Source organism: Zingiber officinale, chromosome 7A (genome assembly GCF_018446385.1).
Source record: "Zingiber officinale cultivar Zhangliang chromosome 7A, Zo_v1.1, whole genome shotgun sequence".
Taxonomy (NCBI): domain Eukaryota; kingdom Viridiplantae; phylum Streptophyta; class Magnoliopsida; order Zingiberales; family Zingiberaceae; genus Zingiber; species Zingiber officinale.
In genome coordinates this window covers 29,696,478-29,715,656 of record NC_055998.1, presented here as the reverse complement: position 1 = coordinate 29,715,656, position 19,179 = coordinate 29,696,478, and the positions used below count along the sequence as shown (strand labels likewise).

The window sequence follows — 19,179 nt, the reverse complement described above, 5'->3', positions numbered from 1 at the left end:
ATAGTCGACTAGTAATAGAAGGATATAATAGAAAATAATTATATATTATAATAAATATGGAAATTAAATAAAACATTATAAAATTTTACTTTGGTCTTCAGTAAATTGTTAATGGACACAGATTGACACAAGTCTTAAGCTTGTGCTGAACCTATCTTGCGGTTTAATCTCCAAATGAACCAACTTCACAGCGAGCGGCTCAGTTGGATTTTAGTCGCAGCGAAGGAATACAATCCAATTGGGCGACGTTCCAATCCCAATCTCCAAAACTGTCTGCTTTGAATAAAAAAAACAGTAGAAATCGGAGGCGAAGAGAAGAGAAGAGAAGAGAAGAGAGAGAAAGACAGAGAGGTCGAAGTAAACACACATGACGTTCACCGAGAAGACAGGCGACCCGGCGGCGCCCCTCCTCCCACAACCGCCTCCTCCTCCACCGTCGTCCGCGCAGACATGCTACGGCGTCCCAGCCGCGACCTCCTCCGTCGCCGTTTTCCAGGATCCCTACTTCCCTGAACCCCAGGCGTACGTCCTGCTGCCCGTCTACCCCAGCCACCGCCGCCGCCGGCGTCCTCGCTGCTGTGGATGCTTTCGGTGTGTTGGTTCGCTCGTTTCCTCTTCTACTCTCCTCTCCCTAGCCTTCTTCCTCCTCCTCCTCCTATCAGCTGCCTTTTTCCTGTGGCCCTCCGAGCCCGATCTCACTGTAGCCCGCCTCGATCTAGATGACATCCGTGTGGACGTCACACCCGACGCCACTATTTGCATCTCCATGGGCGTCAAGATCAGAATCCGCAACCCGGCCTTCTTCGCCCTCAATTACCGCTCCATCGTGGTCTCCCTAGGGTACCGGGGAAGGCAGCTTGGCTTCGTCACTTCAAGCGGTGGCCATATTAGGGCTCGGGGGGTTTCGTACATCCATGCCAAGCTCAAGCTCGACGGGATCGGGGTGTTGAGTGACGCCATCTATTTGGTCGAGGACCTTGCTAGGGGATCGTTGCCTTTGGGCACAATAACCGAGGTTAAGGGTAGGATGCGGCTCTTCTTCTTCGATGTCCCTGTCGAGGTAAATTTTGCTAAGTCTTGATCTTGATTCCTTTTCAGCACCTTGACCATTTTTTTTTTTTTTTTGTTTTTGGCCGGTTCCTTCTAGTGACCTCCTATTGAGATCCAATTCCTCTTGTTATTTGTTAGAAAACAATCAAGAAGAGATTGGTTAAGATAAACATAAGAAGTTGAGAAATCAAAAAGGGAAAGATTTCCATGCACCTATACTCAAGTTCAATTCATATACAATCAAATGTTTGAGATTTTTCCCCTGTAAAAGTTGTATATGATTATAATTGCGACTAAGGTTTGTTGCTCTGAGGATTCCTTGTGCCCCCTTCACTCTCTCAATTCAAGATCATCAGATATTTGAATTGATTCTTTAGTCCTTGAACATCATATGTGATTAGATTTCCCAACTAAATGTTTTGGTGCTTCAACACATTGTGCTTCCGCTTGCAATTCAACAAGATCAAATGTTTTAGACTTTTGACCCCCAAAGGATTCGCTTTCATTCCATTGTGTTGTAGCAGTTTGAGAACAGCGATCTCATTCTCAACGATTACTTATCTGGTTTTTTCGCTCCATTGGCCAAAGTCCCTGCTTTTACTATGCAAATTACTCACAACTATTCTCATTCCATCAGTCTTAGGCTTTTGCTGTCAGAACTACATGCAGAGTGACGGTTAATCCAACTACATGTCTGATCACTTAATGTCTACAAATGTTAAATGCCAACTACATTTTCTCAGGGTAAAGTTTCATGCACTGTGACGGTTAATCCAAGCACCCAGAAGGTCATTCATCAAGATTGCTACCTCCAGGTATACATATCGTATAATTGGTGTCATTAAGTGATCTTTCATTTAAACATCTGAATTGTAATGCAACTTTTTCATTCCAATTCTCCAGTGATTGCAGACAGTTGGTGTTGTAGGATGGATGATTATTGATAATTCAACTTGTTGATGGATGAATTCAGTATGCTTCCTCGTCCATTTGAAGTTATCTTGCCTGTAATATACGTGTTATTTGGAGGTGAAACGAGCATATCAGAACTGGTTATCTGTAAGGGAAGGATTATAAATACAGTGTATGTGGCGGTCAGAACTGGTTATCTGTAATAGCTTATCATTCTGGTTATCTGTTTGTATTTTTTTAGATTTTTTATTTATATGAAGTAATATATTTTTCCTAGTGATCGGACAAATTAATTTAGTTTCAAATGGTAAATTTTGTTTCACCGAGTGAAAATGATCTTAATAAAATAGATATGAAATTGAAAACTGGTAAATTCGAATTAATAAAAAAAATATGAAATAATTTAATTAAACTTTTAAATTCAGACTATTGGTTTATTCAGTTTAATCATACTTTTGTTCTAATATGTCCCTAATTCTATATGGTTCGGCCGGCTTAGTCCTTTGGTAGGCTCTTTATCTAGCCTTATGGGCTAGTTTAACTTTCTCAAGAGACTCTACCTAGCCAATTCGCTATGTTGGATCCAAAGAATCATGGGCTATGAAAGTGTGAATCATAAGGGATCATGCCTAGTTATGCCCTAATCGTAAGGACTGCTATATTAGAGCTTGAAAGATCGGGCCCTGAAAGTTCGGGGAGAGCTCAGGAAGCTCTGAGTATTTCAAGTAGAGAACTGATCAGGGATAGAGAACAAGAGGAGCTTGTCTGTCACTTAACTGGTAAGTGTGAATCTTCATGTGTTCAAGTGTTGACATGGCGAATGAAATCATCTAGCTTGCCAACCTTCTGTACGGAAGGTCGATCCTCTAGTTCGAGGCCCTCTGTATCCACTGGTGGAGGTGTTGAATTGGAACGGAATCACACAGGCAGGCATGATCTGCCAAGCTGGAGGAGAATCAATATCAGGGTGTCAAGGTTCATTAGAAATGAATTTGTGTTCACCAAATATATCAATAGTTTTTTATCCCATGTACCAAAAGCTGCTGGAGTTTTTTTAATTAATTTTCAGTAACCTTGCAAAATAATAATAATAATACTAATAATAGTGTGGCAACAGCATTGATGCCTTCCACGCCAAAGTATCCTCCCTTTCTGACGAGGAAAAAGGTACTGCTTTCTTCGCACTGCAAGTGCCACATGCCAAGCAACGTCCGTGCAAACACAAAGTGTAACCGGAGGTAGCGATGTAAATGGATTAAATAGTTCATGAATTATTCGGAGTTCGATTCAGTAAAATATTCATTTAAATTTATTCGTTTATCTTATCAAGCTAAGCTCAAGTTTGATAGTTTTATCGAGCCGAGCTCGAACTTAAGGACATTCAATTCATAAGCTTGTGAACATATTTATTTATAGACTCGTTTAAAAGAATCGAGCTCGGGTCATTTAAAGAACTCAAGCTCAGGTCGTTTAAAGGGCTCAAGAAGATATTCGTTTAAGACTCGTGAACTCGGACTCGAGCTCAGCTCAATTAAAGGGCTCAAGAAGATATTCGTTTAAGACTCGTGAACTCGGACTCGAGCTCAGCTCAATTAAAGGGCTCACGAAAATATTCAATAATGTGTTGAGTTTGGAAGTTTAATGTCATAGTTTCGGTTGTTCAATGATACGTTTGAATATTTATTCAAATGAGTTTTCGAACTCGCTTAACAAACTTATAAAGTGAGTCTTAAAACGAGTCAAAAAAACGAACTCTCAAACGAGTCTGAACTCGCTTAACGAGTTAAGCGAGTTAAACTCGTTAATTATGATAATCAAACTAATAACAAACTGAACTCGAACTATTCATGAGTTTAATAATTTCAAAATAAGTCGAGCTCGAACCCTGTATAAAAGTTTGATTGAAGCCGTAAACAAGATCAAGCTTAAATATAACTTAATCAGCTAAACTCGAGCCTAGTTTACAATATCTTTAACTGGAGGAGACTCTGACGGAATAAGGACCAATGCAACACTTTCTATGGTAAAGAGCAGCTGCCAGTGGACAGTGAGTTGGAGTCCAAAGAAGCAGCGGCCATCTTTGTGCATAAACTATGCTATCAGAAAGGGTTGCCTAGGTCGAAGGTGGTGGTTCGTTAGGGGAAGCATTTATTAGTATCGAACACAGACTGAAATGTAGCAGCAGTAAACTACAACATGTTCACAAAAAAAATAAAATAAAATAAGCAACCATCACAGCCACATGACTAAGGATTCTCAAACGTTTAAAAACCAAATTTCAAAGAACACACAAACAGCGTGAACCGAAATAGAAGATGGTCTACCATTTAGGCCCCCAAAATGACCATAACAGTCCCCATGAAAACTCCTCGGGTTTAACTAATAATGCTGCAGGCCACCAGACGCAGAGATAGTGGCGAAGGAAAACACAGCGACAGTGACAGCGAGCACCTTGGGAGCGAGTCTTGCTCCTGCGCTAGGATTAATCGGGGCGCCTGCCGGAGTGGAGACGGCTCCACTGGCACCGCCGGATGTCGGCGAAACCGACGGGGCGACGTAAGGAGCCGACGCAGTAGGGGGGATGGAAAGGGCAGCAGAGGAGGATGGACCTGAGACTTTGATGTCCACCCGCTGGCCGAGGGCGCAGTGGCCGGGGATGCCACAGAAGAAGTAGCGGTGGCCCTTGCTCTTGATGACGATGGAGTCATTGCCGGAGTTGTGGGTGGAAATGGGAGTCGACGCGTTGCATGAGCTGTACTCCGTCTTGCGCACCTCCAACACATTGTGAAAATTCTTGTTGTAGGTGAACACTGCCAAAACAAATGCGAAGATGAAAAGAAATAAAGCTATGAGTTGCCTTCGGGATTCAAGCTTGCTTTTCTTCCACAGAAAAGACCAGCAGATCATCGCCATAAAAGTGAAAAATAAGCAGAAGCTTTTTTTTATATATAAAAAAAAAAAGAATCTCAGGAAAAAACAACAGAAAGGGGGGAGAACATCTTTTTGATCTAATATCTATAAAAAAAGAAAGAGGGGAAAAGGAAGAGGAAGAGAGGACTCACTGATAACATCTCCCACATGGAAGATCTTGTCTGAGGCCCAAGCAGTGTAGTTAGGGCTTCCCATGATAGTCCACCCCGCGGAATCTCCCACCAGGTACACTGCGGCCTCCGACAACCCCACGCCGGCAGCGAGCAAGCACGCGACCAACGCCATCGCCACCGTGACCTTCCTCTCCATGTTGATAGAACAGAGCAGCGAAAACTAACAAATCCGGAAGCTCCTCTCCTGACTCCTGCCCTATGCTTCTTGCTCGCTCCCTTTATCAGTGGAGGAACGAGTAAGGCTGTTGGATGTACTAATTTATTAAGGTTTTATTGATAATAAAAGTATTTTAACGCTAATAATAGAATATGTAAGGTCATGTAACCGTCGCTTGGCAAAGGAACCTTCTGGATTAACAAGTTGAGCGTAAATCATGCCTTAAATTTTGGAATTAAAATAAAGCAATTATAATCTACAATTAAAGGAACCATGTGGGCCAGGTCTACTTGAATTTGAAAGGGTTGGACCCAAAAAGAAGAGGTTAATGGATGTTACTAGGCTCGGTGCCCGCGATCACAATGGGGCTCAGGAAATAAATGCGATTGGTGCTCAGACTAGGGAAAGCGTACTGAGAACCGGGAGGTGCTCGGGAATCGGTTTCAGAATCCTACAATGCTCGGCCTTAAGAGTTTAGTGTTCGAGAAGCAAGTCCAGAACCAATTGGTACTCGATTTTAAAATTGGTGCTCAGGAATTGGGTTGGGGCCGAAGAAATGAAGGTTCGAGGAAAAAAGGAAGTTTCGGAAGGAGATCGAGTGCAATAACAACGGTGTTAATAATAACGAGCATTAATACTCATTAATAATGAAGTGTCCTATGATACGGTTAAATTAATAGCGAAAACTAGTGAAATGGAGATAGTTGATCTTTTTTGAGCTGGCTTAAAGTACAGGACCCTACTGGACTTGGTACCCAATTCACCAACTTCACACATGTTGCTGCTTCACCAAACAACAAGGACGCGACAGCATTTTGAGCTCTTTAATTGCTCTCTAGCTAGCTATCTCTTTTCTCGGGCACTCATTTCTTCGTATCTTGGCCACCCAAATCAAACATAGATTGGAATGCAACTGTTAGCTCATCTTTTGGTCCCAAACACATACTTACCTTTCACAATGTAATGTTTTAAATATGACACAGAATATAATAAATGATGATATATTTTTAACTAATTCAAATAATGGAGATGATCGCCAATTTCGGAGCAGTCAGTCTTCCTCTGCTAATTGATAAGAGAGCAATTGGGCCAAGTCGCTTGCTTGTTGGGCCTCGTCCTGATCAATGGATTGCGGTCGAAGAAGTTGGTGGGCCGAAGCTCGAAGCCGCCGGTTACCGCTGGCATCACCGGGAAGTCTTCTTGGCACGGCACGTGATGAATCCCTACCGTGTACCACAACACTATGTCTTTGTTCTCAATCTCGCGATTCCTGCTTTTGTTTTTTAAGAAAATTCTAGCCATTTTCATTCATTTAAATGTAATATTTTTCTTTTAATTGAAATAATACCTTCGACTCCACGCCGCCAAGTTGTCGTCGCCAGTGCTCTGGTCCGTATAGAGACCCGCCGCCCACTTCTCCGCCTCATCGTACGCCGTCACCCACACCTGCCGCTTCGTGTAGCTCGCCCGCCGCTGCGGGTAATCGTCGTCGTCGAGCAGCGACGTCGCCGTGCCGCCGTGGCTAACAATCTTGTACCCGACCTCGTTGCCTATCCTCGTCCTCCTGTTCGGGTTCACCACCATCAGCTCCGTCGCGTCGAGCTCCACGCTGCCATCCGTCTCCCTCCTTGCCGTCTCCTTCTCCACCGTCCAGTAGCTCCTCCTCGGCCCGGCGGCCGCCCGCACTGGCCTCAGACGGGACTTCACGAACGAGTTGTTGGGGCCGTCGACGTCGAGGTCGAGCCGGAAGGTGAGGAAGCGGTCGTGGTAGACGCCGAGCGTATTGCCGGCTATGAGCGAGCCGTGTGCGTCGCCGGAGAGTTCGTCGGCATGAGAATAGTATGTGGCTTTGACTTCCAGGATTCCGCTCAGCGCTACCTGCTAATCGGATTGAATTTAATAGTCGGATTTGAAAGCTACTAGTTGGAATTAAGATGAAAGCGTGCGTTTATCTTACTCCAATCTTGATGGAGCCGGTGGTTTTAAATTCCCAGTCAATCACGTAGTCGTAGTTGCCAACCACCGCCGCCGACCTCACCACCAAGCTCACCTCGGGTCTCACCTCTGTTATCTACATCAACTCGAAATATTATGTGATCGTTCACCAATACAATCAAATTTATTAATCGATTACCACTTCGGTGTGCCTCCACGCGACGTCGCCGGCGTAGCGCTCGAACACGCACATCGCATTGGGGATATTCCTCACGGGCGATCCATCGACGCCGGCAACGTCTGCGTCCATGAACACGGCGTTGGCCGGGCAGTCGGTGAAGGGCTCCAGCGGAGCTGTTAAAAGGCCTAAGGCGAACTCGCCGGCGTCGAAGAAGGTCTTGAAATACCAATCTGCCGACGGGTCCATGTACGGCACGAAGAGCTCGGAGACGTGGCCACGGTAGAGGACGGGCCGGAATACACCCTTGTCGGAATCTTTTACGGACGCTAAAGAAATGACGGCGCCGGCGCGAGCGTCGAAGCTCAAGTGCAATTCCCAGTTCGTCCCCCTGCAAATTTACAGTAAATTAACGTGAGAAAATAATTCAGACAGATTAAATCTCCACGTGGTTAGTTTATTTTTTTTTTTGATAATTTCTTATTACTCGATCTTTTTATTTTTATGGATCTAGTTCTAATCGATCCTATTTTTATGGATCTCGTAGTCTTTGCTCTTATTATTTATGATGTATTTAAAGGATTGTAGAGGCGTGTAAAAAGTATCTCAATATAAGATTTTCTTTCATAAGTTAAATTTCTATTTGTCCTATTCTTCTTGTGTGTTGTGTGCTTTGGGTATGCTATCCTATCCGATTCTAGGCCAACATCTGGTATCAGAGCTTTGGCATTATAAAACACCCAAGAATCCACAATTCCACAAAAATGTCTGGCATCCCACAAGTTGCTGCGAAGGAGAACGGCAAAATGTCATTTCCCTATCTGATGCTAAGCCCTCATAATTACACTGTGTGGGCAATAAAGACAGAGACGATTTTTGATGCCCAGGGAGTCTGGGAGGTAGTGGAGTCAGTGGATGGAGCCCGAGTAGATATAAAGAAGGACAAAAAGACGTGTGCATACATCTTGCAATGTATCCCCGAAGACATCCTTCTCCATATTGCAAAAAGGAAGACAGCGAAGGAAGTCTGGGACAGCCTCAAGATGAGGTACCTTGGTAGTGATCGGGTGAAGAAGGCACGCGTACAAACGTTGAAGAGCGAGTTTGACGCCCTCCGGATGAAGGAGACTGAGACGATTGATGAGTTTGCTGGCAAACTAAGCGCCATGAGCAGCAAGTTCTCCACTCTTGGTGCCACGCTTGAATATTCCTCTTTGGTAAAGAAGTTGCTTGATTCTGTCCCTGATAAGTTCTTTCCTATTGTTGCCGGTATTGAGCAGTTTCACGATCTTGAGACGATACCATTTGAGGAGACTATTGGGTGACTGAAAAAGTACGAGGAACGAACACTACGATTATGCGGCAACACCAACGACACTAAAGGTGAGCTCCTACTTACTCATGTCGAATGGCAAATGCGACAGAAGGGGAGCAATGTGGACACTTTGTCATGAGGCAAGGGGTGTGGGTCCAACAGCCCTAGTCGTGGAAAATGACGTAGCCGTGGGTGGGGCGTGGTCGTGGTCGTGGTACGCCGAGCCAAGACAGTGCAGGAGGCACTAGCAGCAACGGCAGAGGCACTCGTGACAAGAGCCGTATAAAGTGTTTCAATTGTGAGAAAATGGGGCATTATGCGTCCGAATGTTACAACAAACGTCGTGATGATGAGGCTCACCTCACTTGCACCACCGATGAAGAGCCATCACTGATGATGATCGTGTCCCACGAGGAGCCTGACACTAGGCGTGAGCGACAGGATACCATTCTGCTCAGTGAAGATAGGTTGTTACCGGAGATGTACTGCGGCGTTAATAAAGGAGATAAAGACGTCTGGTACCTTGACAACGGTGCCAGTAACCACATGATTGGCCATCGCAAGAAGTTTCAAGAACTAGATGAAACCATCACCGGGAGGGTGATGTTTGGCGATGAATCAACCATTGAGATCATGGGCAAGGGGACGGTTGTGTTCGAATGCAAGAACGGCAATCGGAAGGCTCTCCACGAGATATACTACATTCTGAAACTTTGTAGTAATATCATAAGTCTCGGTCAATTGACAGAAACTGGAAACGAGGTGCACATGAAAAGAGATACCATGAAGGTGATTAATAGGAGCGGGAAGCTCTTGATGCTGGTAAAGCGAACACAAAATCGCTTGTACAAGATAACCTTGAAGACATTCAAGCAAGTCTATCTCCTAGCAAGCCTAGAAGACCCAACTTGGTTATGGCATACAAGGCTCAGACATGTTAATTTCCATGACTTGAAGTTGTTAGGGGAGAAGAAATTGGCGGTTGATGTGCCTCTATTGCCCCAGCCGAGCAAGCTTTGCGAGGTGTGTGTGATCGCCAAGCATGCAAGGTCGTCATTCCCGTGCCAAGCAAACTTTAGAGCAGAGAAGCCGTTGGAACTTATCCATGCTGATATTTGTGGACCAATCTCACCATGTACACTAGCCGGTAACAAGTACTTCCTTCTGATTGTTGATGATTTCACAAGGTGGATGTGGGTGTTTATATTGGCAGCAAAGAATGATGCATTCCGAGCATTCAAGAAGTTCAAATTATTGACGGAGAACAAGACTGAATACAAGATCAAAACACTCTGAACAGACCGGGGCTGCGAGTTTCTATCCACGGAGTTCACTCAGTTCTGTGAAAATGAAGGAATTGAGCGATATCTTACGGCTCCCTATACACCCCAACAAAATGGTGTTGTGGAGCACCGTAATCGCACCGTGATGGCCATGGCAAGATCTCTCATCAAGGGTACACATATGCCGGCAAGGTTCTGGGGAGAGGTGGTTAGGCATGCTGTCTATCTGTAAATTGTCTCCCAACTAAGGTGCTAGTAGAGCGCAAGTCATTTGAAGCTTGGATGGGGAGAAAGCCACATCTCACCCACTTGAGAGTGTTTGGTTGTGTTGCATATGTGAAAAAAACAGTCCCTCACCTCAAGAAACTTGACGACAGAAGCTCACTCATGGTATACTTGGGTGTCGAGGAAGGCTGCAAAGCTCATCGTCTATTTGATCCAAGGCATGGCAAGCTACAACTAAGTAGAGATGTGATGTTTCGAGAAAATTATGAATGGACATGGAATGCAGGTGCCAACAATGAAGAAAAGATACCAGAGTTTATGGTGATGGATGCATTCGGCACCGACGAGATAATTGTTGCAGCAGACATTGAGGTCGCGGTGGAAGATGTCACAACACTGGCAGTAGCCGTGGTACCCATGACAGGAGCGTCAAGTCCATCTACACCATCATCGAACACTCATACAACTTCCTCGCCTTCGATAACAAACTCACCCAAGTCTTATGAAGGACCAGTCCGTTTTAGATTCATTGCTAATATCCACACCAACATTGAGGAAGTGGTTGGTATTGATGAAGAAGAGGGTGAGGTGATGATAGTGATATCTGAAGAGCCGACATGTTATCAAGAAGCTGCAACCGAGGCTTGCTGGTACGAAGCAATGGAGAAAGAGCTTAACTCTATTGAGATGAACAATTCCTGGAACCTAACTGAGCTCCCATTAGGCCACAAGCCTATCGACCTAAAGTGGGTGTTCAAATTGAAGAAAGATTCAGATGGAAAAGTCGTTAAGCACAAAGCAAGATTAGTGGCTAAAGACTATGTATAAAGACAAGGCATTGACTTTGAAGAATTGTTTGCGCCTATCGCTAGACTTGACACTATTCGAGTTATTCTTGCGCTTGCGGCAAATCAAAGCTGGGAGGTACACCATCTAGATGTGAAGTCAGCATTTCTTAATGGAGAGTTAGAAGAATAAATATATGTCACTCAACCAGAAGGGTTTGAAGTACAAAATCAAAAACATAAGGTATACAGGTTGTTCAAGGCCCTCTATGGACTGCGGCAAGCTCCACGAGCTTGGAACATGCGTTTGAACAGGAGTCTGGAAGAGCTCGACTTCAAAAAATATACTCAAGAACATGCAGTATATACAAGAGGTGAAGGAGAAGCAAGTATACTTGTTAGAGTGTATGTCACCGATCTCATTGTGACAAGAAGTAGCACAGAGAAAATCAACAAGTTCAAACAACAAATGATGACAGAATTTGAGATGAGTGATTTGAGTCTTCTCTCCTACTACTTAGGGATTGAAGTGGAGCAACAGAAGAGCCGAATTTTACTTAGACAATCAGCTTATGCCAAGAAAATTCTATCTCAGTTCAAGATGGCAGACTGCAATGCCACAAAGCATCCAATAGAACCCAAGACATAATTGCATAAGGACTTGGAAGGGACTCCAATTGACGCCACGGAGTACAGACGCATTATTGGTTGTCTGAGATATTTGCTACACACACGGCCGGACCTGTCATATTCTGTCGAGATGGCGAGCAGATATATGGAAAGGCCTACAATCATGCATCACAAGGCGGTTAAATAGATTCTCAAGTATTTGAAAGGTACAATCTATTTTGGGCTTGTTTACATAAAGGGACCCCAGGAAATTGGTATATTCGGCTACTCGGACAATGATTTAGTCGGCGATCTCGATGGGAGGAAAAGCACAAGTGAAATGACTTTCTATTTTAATGAAAGGTTAGTGTCCTGGAATTCACAGAAGCAGAAGACAGTGGCGCTTTCATCGTGTGAGGAAGAGTTCATGGCAGCCGCAACTGTGGCCTGTCATGCTTTGTGATTGAGGAGTCTTGCCAGCGAATTAACCGGTGTAGAGCCAAAACTGGTAACTTTGTTTGTTGACAACAAATCTGCCATAGCTCTCATGAAGAATTCGGTATTCCATGATTGAAGCAAGTATATAGATACAAGGTTTCATTTTATCAGAGAATGTATGGAAAAGGGCAGATTGTGGTTGAGTTCGTTAATACCGCCATACCGGAGAACAACGAACCGATGCGTTAACTAAAGCATTGTCAGGAGTGAAGTTAGGTGTCATGCGACAACTACTCGGTGTCCGTGATTTACAACAATGTCAGGATTATGGGGAGTAATATGAGAAAATACTCCAGACATGATAAGGTTAAATTCCCACGTCGCTAGTTTATTTTTTTATATTTATTTTCTCGATAATTTCTTATTACTTGGTCTTCCTATTTTTATGGATCTAGTCCTAGCCGATCCTATTTTTATGGATCTTGTAGTCTTTGCTCTTATCATTTGTGGTGTATTTAAAGGGTTGTAGAGGTGTGTAGAAAGTATCTCAATGTAAGGTTTTCTTTCCTAAGTTAAATTTCTATTTGTCCTATTGTTCTTGTGTGCTGTGTATTTTGGGTGTGCTATCCTATCCAATTCTAAGTCAACAATTAATAACAAAAATTTAAGTTTTATGTCGTTTTCATTTTAGTTTAGGGTATTACTAAATGGTCAGAATCTAGCCAACCAAAATATATGCATGCATATGTATGGGTATTTTAGTAATATCATATATATATATATATATATATATATATATATATATATATATATTAATTACATCCATGTACATACATACATTATAATTGAAAGATAGAGATTTCTAACTGGTCAATAAATATTATAATTGAAAGATAAAGATTTCTAACTGATGAACAAGATTTACTCTTTAGTTTAATTTATTAGTTGTGTGATTATACGATCGACAATATTTAAATCTAAATGGATAATTAGCTTGGCACAAAAACCTTGATTTCAGTTTGTTGTCAGTCAACGGCAGCATTAATGTTGGAAGTATCATCCGAATTCTTTGAATTGAATGGCTGACTTTGAGTCAACCAAAAAATTATTTAGGAGTCATTTCTACCTTATCATGTGGCCGTCGACTTGGAACCCTCTTCCCTCCGGTTGCACCACAGCTCCAGGTTTCGGCTCCGGCCCGAAAGGCGGTCTCTATTCTGCAGCCCGGTACTCCGTCCCCTCCGCCTTCGGCACCGGCAGGTCCTCTCTATCCTCGTACTCTACGATCTCCATCGCGTCAAGGTCCACCACCACCGTCACCCCTAATAGAGATAAAAGAGAAATTACCGAATCAAATCAAAATTAAGTATTAGAATTATTCTAATAATTCTGTTATAATTATTAGAATAATTCTCAGAATAAGTTTTAGAATTATTCTATTATTTGTTAATTGGTTATTTGACCGAGTACTTGTTTAAACCCTATATATTGTATTGTCCTTAGGGCAAATATCAATCAACAACAAGATTTATTATTGCTCCCACCTCTTCCTATTATTCTTCTATCATGGTATCAGAGCTTTAGAGCCTTTGCTCTTCTTCCTCTTCGTAGCGCCACCACCTCATATTATTATTCCTTTTTCTTTTTCCCTCAAGTCCTACTTTGGCACCGGCTAAGCGGAAGGCAAGAGACGGCAGCAACTTCTTCTTTCCTTCAGTGCCGCCGCTGCTCGCCGAGGGAACACGGTGCCGCTGCAACTTCCGTCTGTTCACATTGGTCGCAACGCATATGTGTTCTCTTCTTCACCACAGATAAGTTTGCATTACATAGCTCATTCCTTTTATAATGTCAGAACTTTCTTCTCCATCTTCCACCACAGAAACAAATTTTGCGACACAATTCTCTTCCTTACCCCTAAATGCCATGTCTTATTTACCCATCAAACTCACCAATGATAATTATATGCTTTGGAAGATGCAATTTGTTTCGCTACTTCGTGTTCATGATTTACTCGGAATCGTTGATGGCACTTCTCTTAAACCGCAAGAAGATGATCCAGGCTATACTATATGGAATAAGAAGGATCAACTAATTATGACATGGCTGATTTCAACAATTAGTGAGCCTATACTTCCTGCGATTGTAGGGCTTGTTAGCTCTCGTCAAATATGGGAAACTCTTGCTCGAACCTTTGCTTCAAAGTCTCAAGCACGTGTTCTTCAACTTCGCATGCAGTTACAATCGGTGCACCGAGGAGACAAATCCATCAATGAATATATGCAATCAATCAGAACCATTGTCAATAATTTAGCTGCGATTGGCAATCCAATTTCAGATCCAGATTTATTAATACATGTTCTTGCAGGATTGGGGCCTCAATATGATAGCTTTATTCCTAGCATAACTACTCGCATCGATCAAGTGTCACTTGATACCCTTCATGGCTTGCTCTCTTCACATGAGATACTTCTACAATTACAATTTCAAAGGGTTTCAGATTCTATTGCTCTTACGGCATGCAAGACTGATAGTACTATCCACCAAGGAAATCAAGGAGGTCGAGGACAAGGACAAGGTCGAGGACGAGGTCAAGGACAAGGACGAGGTCAAGGCCGAGGACGAGGACGAGGACGTTGTCAGATTTGTTTCAAGATTGGTCACTTTGCTCATCAATGTTATAAGAGATATGACCCAAATTTTACTGGAGGTTTTGCATCCACATCTCAAGCATCAACCTCAACTTCATCATATCACCCAGGGGCATTTTCTCTTGCAAGCAACCCTTATGTACCTACGACAAATTCTTCAGTCTCAGGATGACATCCAGATTCTGGAGCAACTCATCACGTTACTTCAGATTATGACATTCTTACAGAGGCCTCCTCCTATCATGGTCCTGATACTGTACAAGTAGGCAACGGTTCAGGTTTGCAAATTGCTCACCTTGGGAACACATTTTTTCATTCATCTGGTCGACTCTTTTCCATGCGCAATACACTTCATGTTCCTTCCATCACTAAAAATTTACTTTCAGTCCGTCAATTTGCTCTTGATAATAATGTATTTTTTGAATTTCACCCTCACTATTGTCTTGTGAAGGATCCCACAACCAAAACCACCCTGCTCAGAGGAGAAATTAGAGATGGTCTTTACTATCTTCAACCTACATCCGCCAAAGCTCTAGTTGGAGAACGCGCAAATAAAACCTCCTGGCATGCACGACTTGGTCATCCATCTCTACGTCTTGTTCAAGGAATCATCAATCGGTTTGGCCTACCGACATCTTTATCATCCTCATCTCATTCTTGTGAAGCATGTTTGAAAGCAAAAAGTCACAAATTGCCCTTTGTTTCTTCGTCTCATATGTCTAGTTTTCCTTTAGAACTTATTCACTCTGATGTTTGGGGCCCTGCTCCAATTTTGTCAAATCAAGGTTTCCTCTATTATGTGATTTTTATTGATGACTTTAGCAAGTTTACTTGGATTTTTTTCATGAAACGGAAATCTGATCTTTTTGATATCTTTTGTCAATTCCAAAGACACGTAGAACATTTCTTTGACCGAAAAATACTTTCTCTCCACTCTGATTGGGGTGGAGAATATCAAGCGCTTCATCGCTATCTGGGCTCTTTGGGCATTCTTCATCGAGTCTCATGTCCTCACACTCCCGAACAAAATGGCTCTGCAGAAAGGAAACATCGTCATATAATCGAAACTGCCTTAGCTCTTCTCAATCATGCATCAGTTCCACTCAAATTTTGGGATGACGCGGTTCAAACTGCTGTTTATCTTATTAATCGTCTACCTACTCCATTGCTTCACCATAAATGTCCTATGGAAAAACTCCATAATCAGTCTCCTGACTATACCTTCTTACGTATCTTCGGTTGTGCATGTTATCCATGGCTACGACCTTACTCCAAACATAAACTTGATCCTCGTTCTCAACAGTGTGTTTTCCTTGGTTATAGTAATTTGCACCATGGGTACCGTTGTCTATATATTCCGACAGGGCGCATATATATATCTCGGCATGTTATTTTTGATGAATCTATGTTTCCTTTTGCAGCCACAACAACAGCTCCATCCTCAAGCAGTGGTACCTTCTTACCACCACCTAATATCCCGTCTGAATTACCACAGGTTGCCCGTCCAATTAAACACACTGGAAATGTGAGAAGAGATGGCATCCTGGGTTCTGCTCCAGAATTTTCTACAGATTCTCCTAGATCGCCAGAATTGACCCGAGTGGCTACTCCATTAAGACCAGGGCATACTGATGAGAGGAATAATACTGTGGAACCTATTCTGTGTCCAATCTCGGAAGCCTCGCCAGTTATGGATAATATACTCTCTAGATCTGGATCGTCAAATAATACTAGTCCATCATCAGAATCACCATGTCAAACTACTTCCTCTTCCTCGTCAACAAGTGATTCGTATGATGGTCGTCCTCGTCGCATGCTTCCCTTAAGTGACATATATTCACGATGCCCTCAAATAACAACTCGACATCCTCTTCCTCGAGCTTTATTGGTTTCTTCAAAGTCTATTGAACCGACTTGTTTTACACAGGCAAACAAGGATCCAAATTGGCGTAATGCAATGGCTATAGAATTTGATGCGCTTCTTCGCAATGGAACATGGAACCTAGTTCCGCGTACTCCCTCCATGAATGTGGTGGGCTCTAAATGGGTATTTCGTCTTAAGCATCGAGCTGATGGTTCTCTTGAACGACACAAAGCTCGACTCGTAGCCAATGGATTTAGTCAACAACCGGGTATTGACTTCAATGACACTTTTAGCCCAGTCATCAAAATTACATCTGTCAGACTATTGTTATCAATAGCTGTTAGTTCTAATTGGCCCGTACGACAATTAGACATTTCAAATGCGTTTCTCCATGGTCATCTTGAGGAAACTGTTTTCATGGAGCAACCGCCTGGGTTCATTCATCCACAATTTCCATCTCATGTTTGTCAACTCAAGAAATCCTTATACGGTCTTCGACAAGCTCCTCGTGCATGGTTTCATCGATTATCTAATGGTTACAAACTCAAGGATTTCTTGGATCGAAGACTGACTCGTCTTTATTTTACAAAAATCATGATGGATTTATGATATTTTTTCTTATCTATGTGGATGACATCCTGATAACCGGTAATGATCACAAGGGTATCACAACTTTATTAAGTCTTCTCAATCAAGAATTTCCAACTCGAGATTTGGGCATTGCTCGTTTTTTTCTTGGTATTGAGTTTATTCCACATGAGGATGGCTATCTTCTCTCTCAGAGAAAATACATTACTGGACTTCTTCAAAAAGCCAAAATGGATGGGGCACATCCGGTCTCTACACCACTTGCTGTAAACAACTCTCCATCTTCATCCTCTCCTGCTATGTCTGATCCACAAAGTTATCGAAGCATTGTTGGAGCCTTACAATATGTCACTATCACACGCCCTGATATTACTTTTGCAGTAAATCGTGCTTGTCAATTCATGCATGCTCCAACTGAACAAAATTGGGATAATGTAAAAAGAATACTTCGTTATCTCAAAGGTACTATTCTACATGGTCTTCTTCTACATCGTCAATCGTCTCGAGATCTACATGCTTATAGTGATGCGGATTGGGCTAGTTCTCCTGAAGATAGACGCTCTACTAGTGGATATGCGATATTTCTTGGACGAAATCTTATCTCATGGAATTCGAAAAAGCAACCTACGGTATCTCGTTCAAGCACTGAGGCAGAATATAAAGCTATAGCAAATACAACGTCTGAGATTATTTGGCTTCAATCACTTCTCTCTGAACTTCATCTTGCATCAAATATTGCACCAAAAATTTGGTGTGATAATATTGGGGCAACATATCTCTCAGCAAATCCGGTCTTCCATGCTCGTACAAAACATGTAGAAATTGACTTTCATTTTGTTCGTGAACGTGTGACATCTCAATAGTTATCTGTCTCTTATATCTCTGCTGAAGATCAAATCGCTGATATATTTACTAAGCCATTATCCAGACACCGTTTCAACAAGTTAGCAAGCAAACTCAACGTTCAAGATCTCCCGTTAAGTTTGTCGGGGGGTAATAGAGATAAAAGAGAAATTACCGAATCAAATCAAAATTAAGTATTAGAATTATTCTAATAATTCTGTTATAATTATTAGAATAATTCTCAGAATAAGTTTTAGAATTATTCTATTATTTGTTAATTGGTTATTTGACCGAGTACTTGTTTAAACCCTATATATTGTATTGTCCTTAGGGCAAATATCAATCAACAACAAGATTTATTATTGCTCCCACCTCTTCCTATTATTCTTCTATCAACCCCCTCCACCGGCCGCGCGTAGAAGTTCGCCGTCCCGGCCGCCACGAAGCACTGCACCACGATCACCCTACGCCCAGCCCACCTCTCCTCGCCGCCGAACCACCCAACCGAGAAGGTCGTGCACAAAACGTCGGACAGAGGGATCCCCCGCCGCGCCACCGACGCCTCGAACGGCGGGTACTGGAACGGCAGTTTGGAGGCCGCCACCTGTTCATCGATGGTGAAGGTGGGGAAGCCGGCGCCGCGATAGACCGTTTCTGAGAGGATGAGGCCACCGCCGTCGCTGGAGAGGTCGACGTGGATCTCGTGGGTGGCGCCGCCGGCGCGGGCGATGATGAAGGCCCGACGCGGCGGTGCGGAGCGGGGCCACGCGAGGACGGCGGGCTTGGGCGGCTCATCGAGGCCGACGTAGTGGAAGGCGAGGGAGGAGGAGGAATTAAGGGGGGAAGCGCGGATCAGGTCGATGGCTCTGGTAAGTTCGTCGGCAGTCAAGGGATCAAGCGGGTGACCGGCGGCGGAGACGGGAGTGAGAACGAGGCGGAGGAAGAGAAGAAAGTTCAAAGCCATTGAGTAGCGAAGGTATTGTTGCGCTGGCACTTAGTTATGGATAGAATTGAATTGTGGCTTAATGGTGCATGTAGTCCGGGCTCCCAGAGCATCTCGAACACAAACTTTTTCGTAGGTTTATTAAATTAAAAAATCTTAAGAAAAATTATGGCGACAAAAGATATGTTCGGTCATAGTGTCTTAGTCAATTCGATTAATATAAAAAAAATTAAATTATAGACGATTATTAATACTTAAAATAATGACTAAAATTCTTTTTAAAAAAAGTATGATTATATAGA

At 43.0% G+C, this 19,179-nt stretch overlaps 2 protein-coding genes and 1 pseudogene across 2 annotated transcripts; 1 reads left to right on the top strand and 2 right to left on the bottom strand.

Annotated features, from left to right (window-relative positions):
* The first annotated feature begins 220 nt into the window (after positions 1-220).
* On the top strand, positions 221-2,202 carry LOC122001262. Its single transcript, XM_042555918.1, has 3 exons — positions 221-1,060; positions 1,794-1,865; positions 1,954-2,202. The coding sequence occupies exons 1-3, from the start codon at positions 368-370 to the stop codon at positions 1,954-1,956; spliced, it is 768 nt and encodes a 255-aa protein (XP_042411852.1). The 5' UTR covers positions 221-367; the 3' UTR covers positions 1,957-2,202.
* A 1,972-nt stretch (positions 2,203-4,174) lies between these two features.
* LOC122000035 (mavicyanin-like) lies at positions 4,175-5,312 on the bottom strand. The gene is made up of 2 exons (XM_042554611.1): positions 5,025-5,312; positions 4,175-4,772 (listed from the first exon to the last, which is right to left on the bottom strand). Exons 1-2 carry the CDS (start codon positions 5,200-5,202, stop codon positions 4,342-4,344), a joined length of 609 nt encoding a protein of 202 aa, XP_042410545.1. The 5' UTR covers positions 5,203-5,312; the 3' UTR covers positions 4,175-4,341.
* An 848-nt stretch (positions 5,313-6,160) lies between these two features.
* LOC121999317 lies at positions 6,161-18,898 on the bottom strand (annotated as a pseudogene).
* Positions 18,899-19,179: the final 281 nt, after the last annotated feature.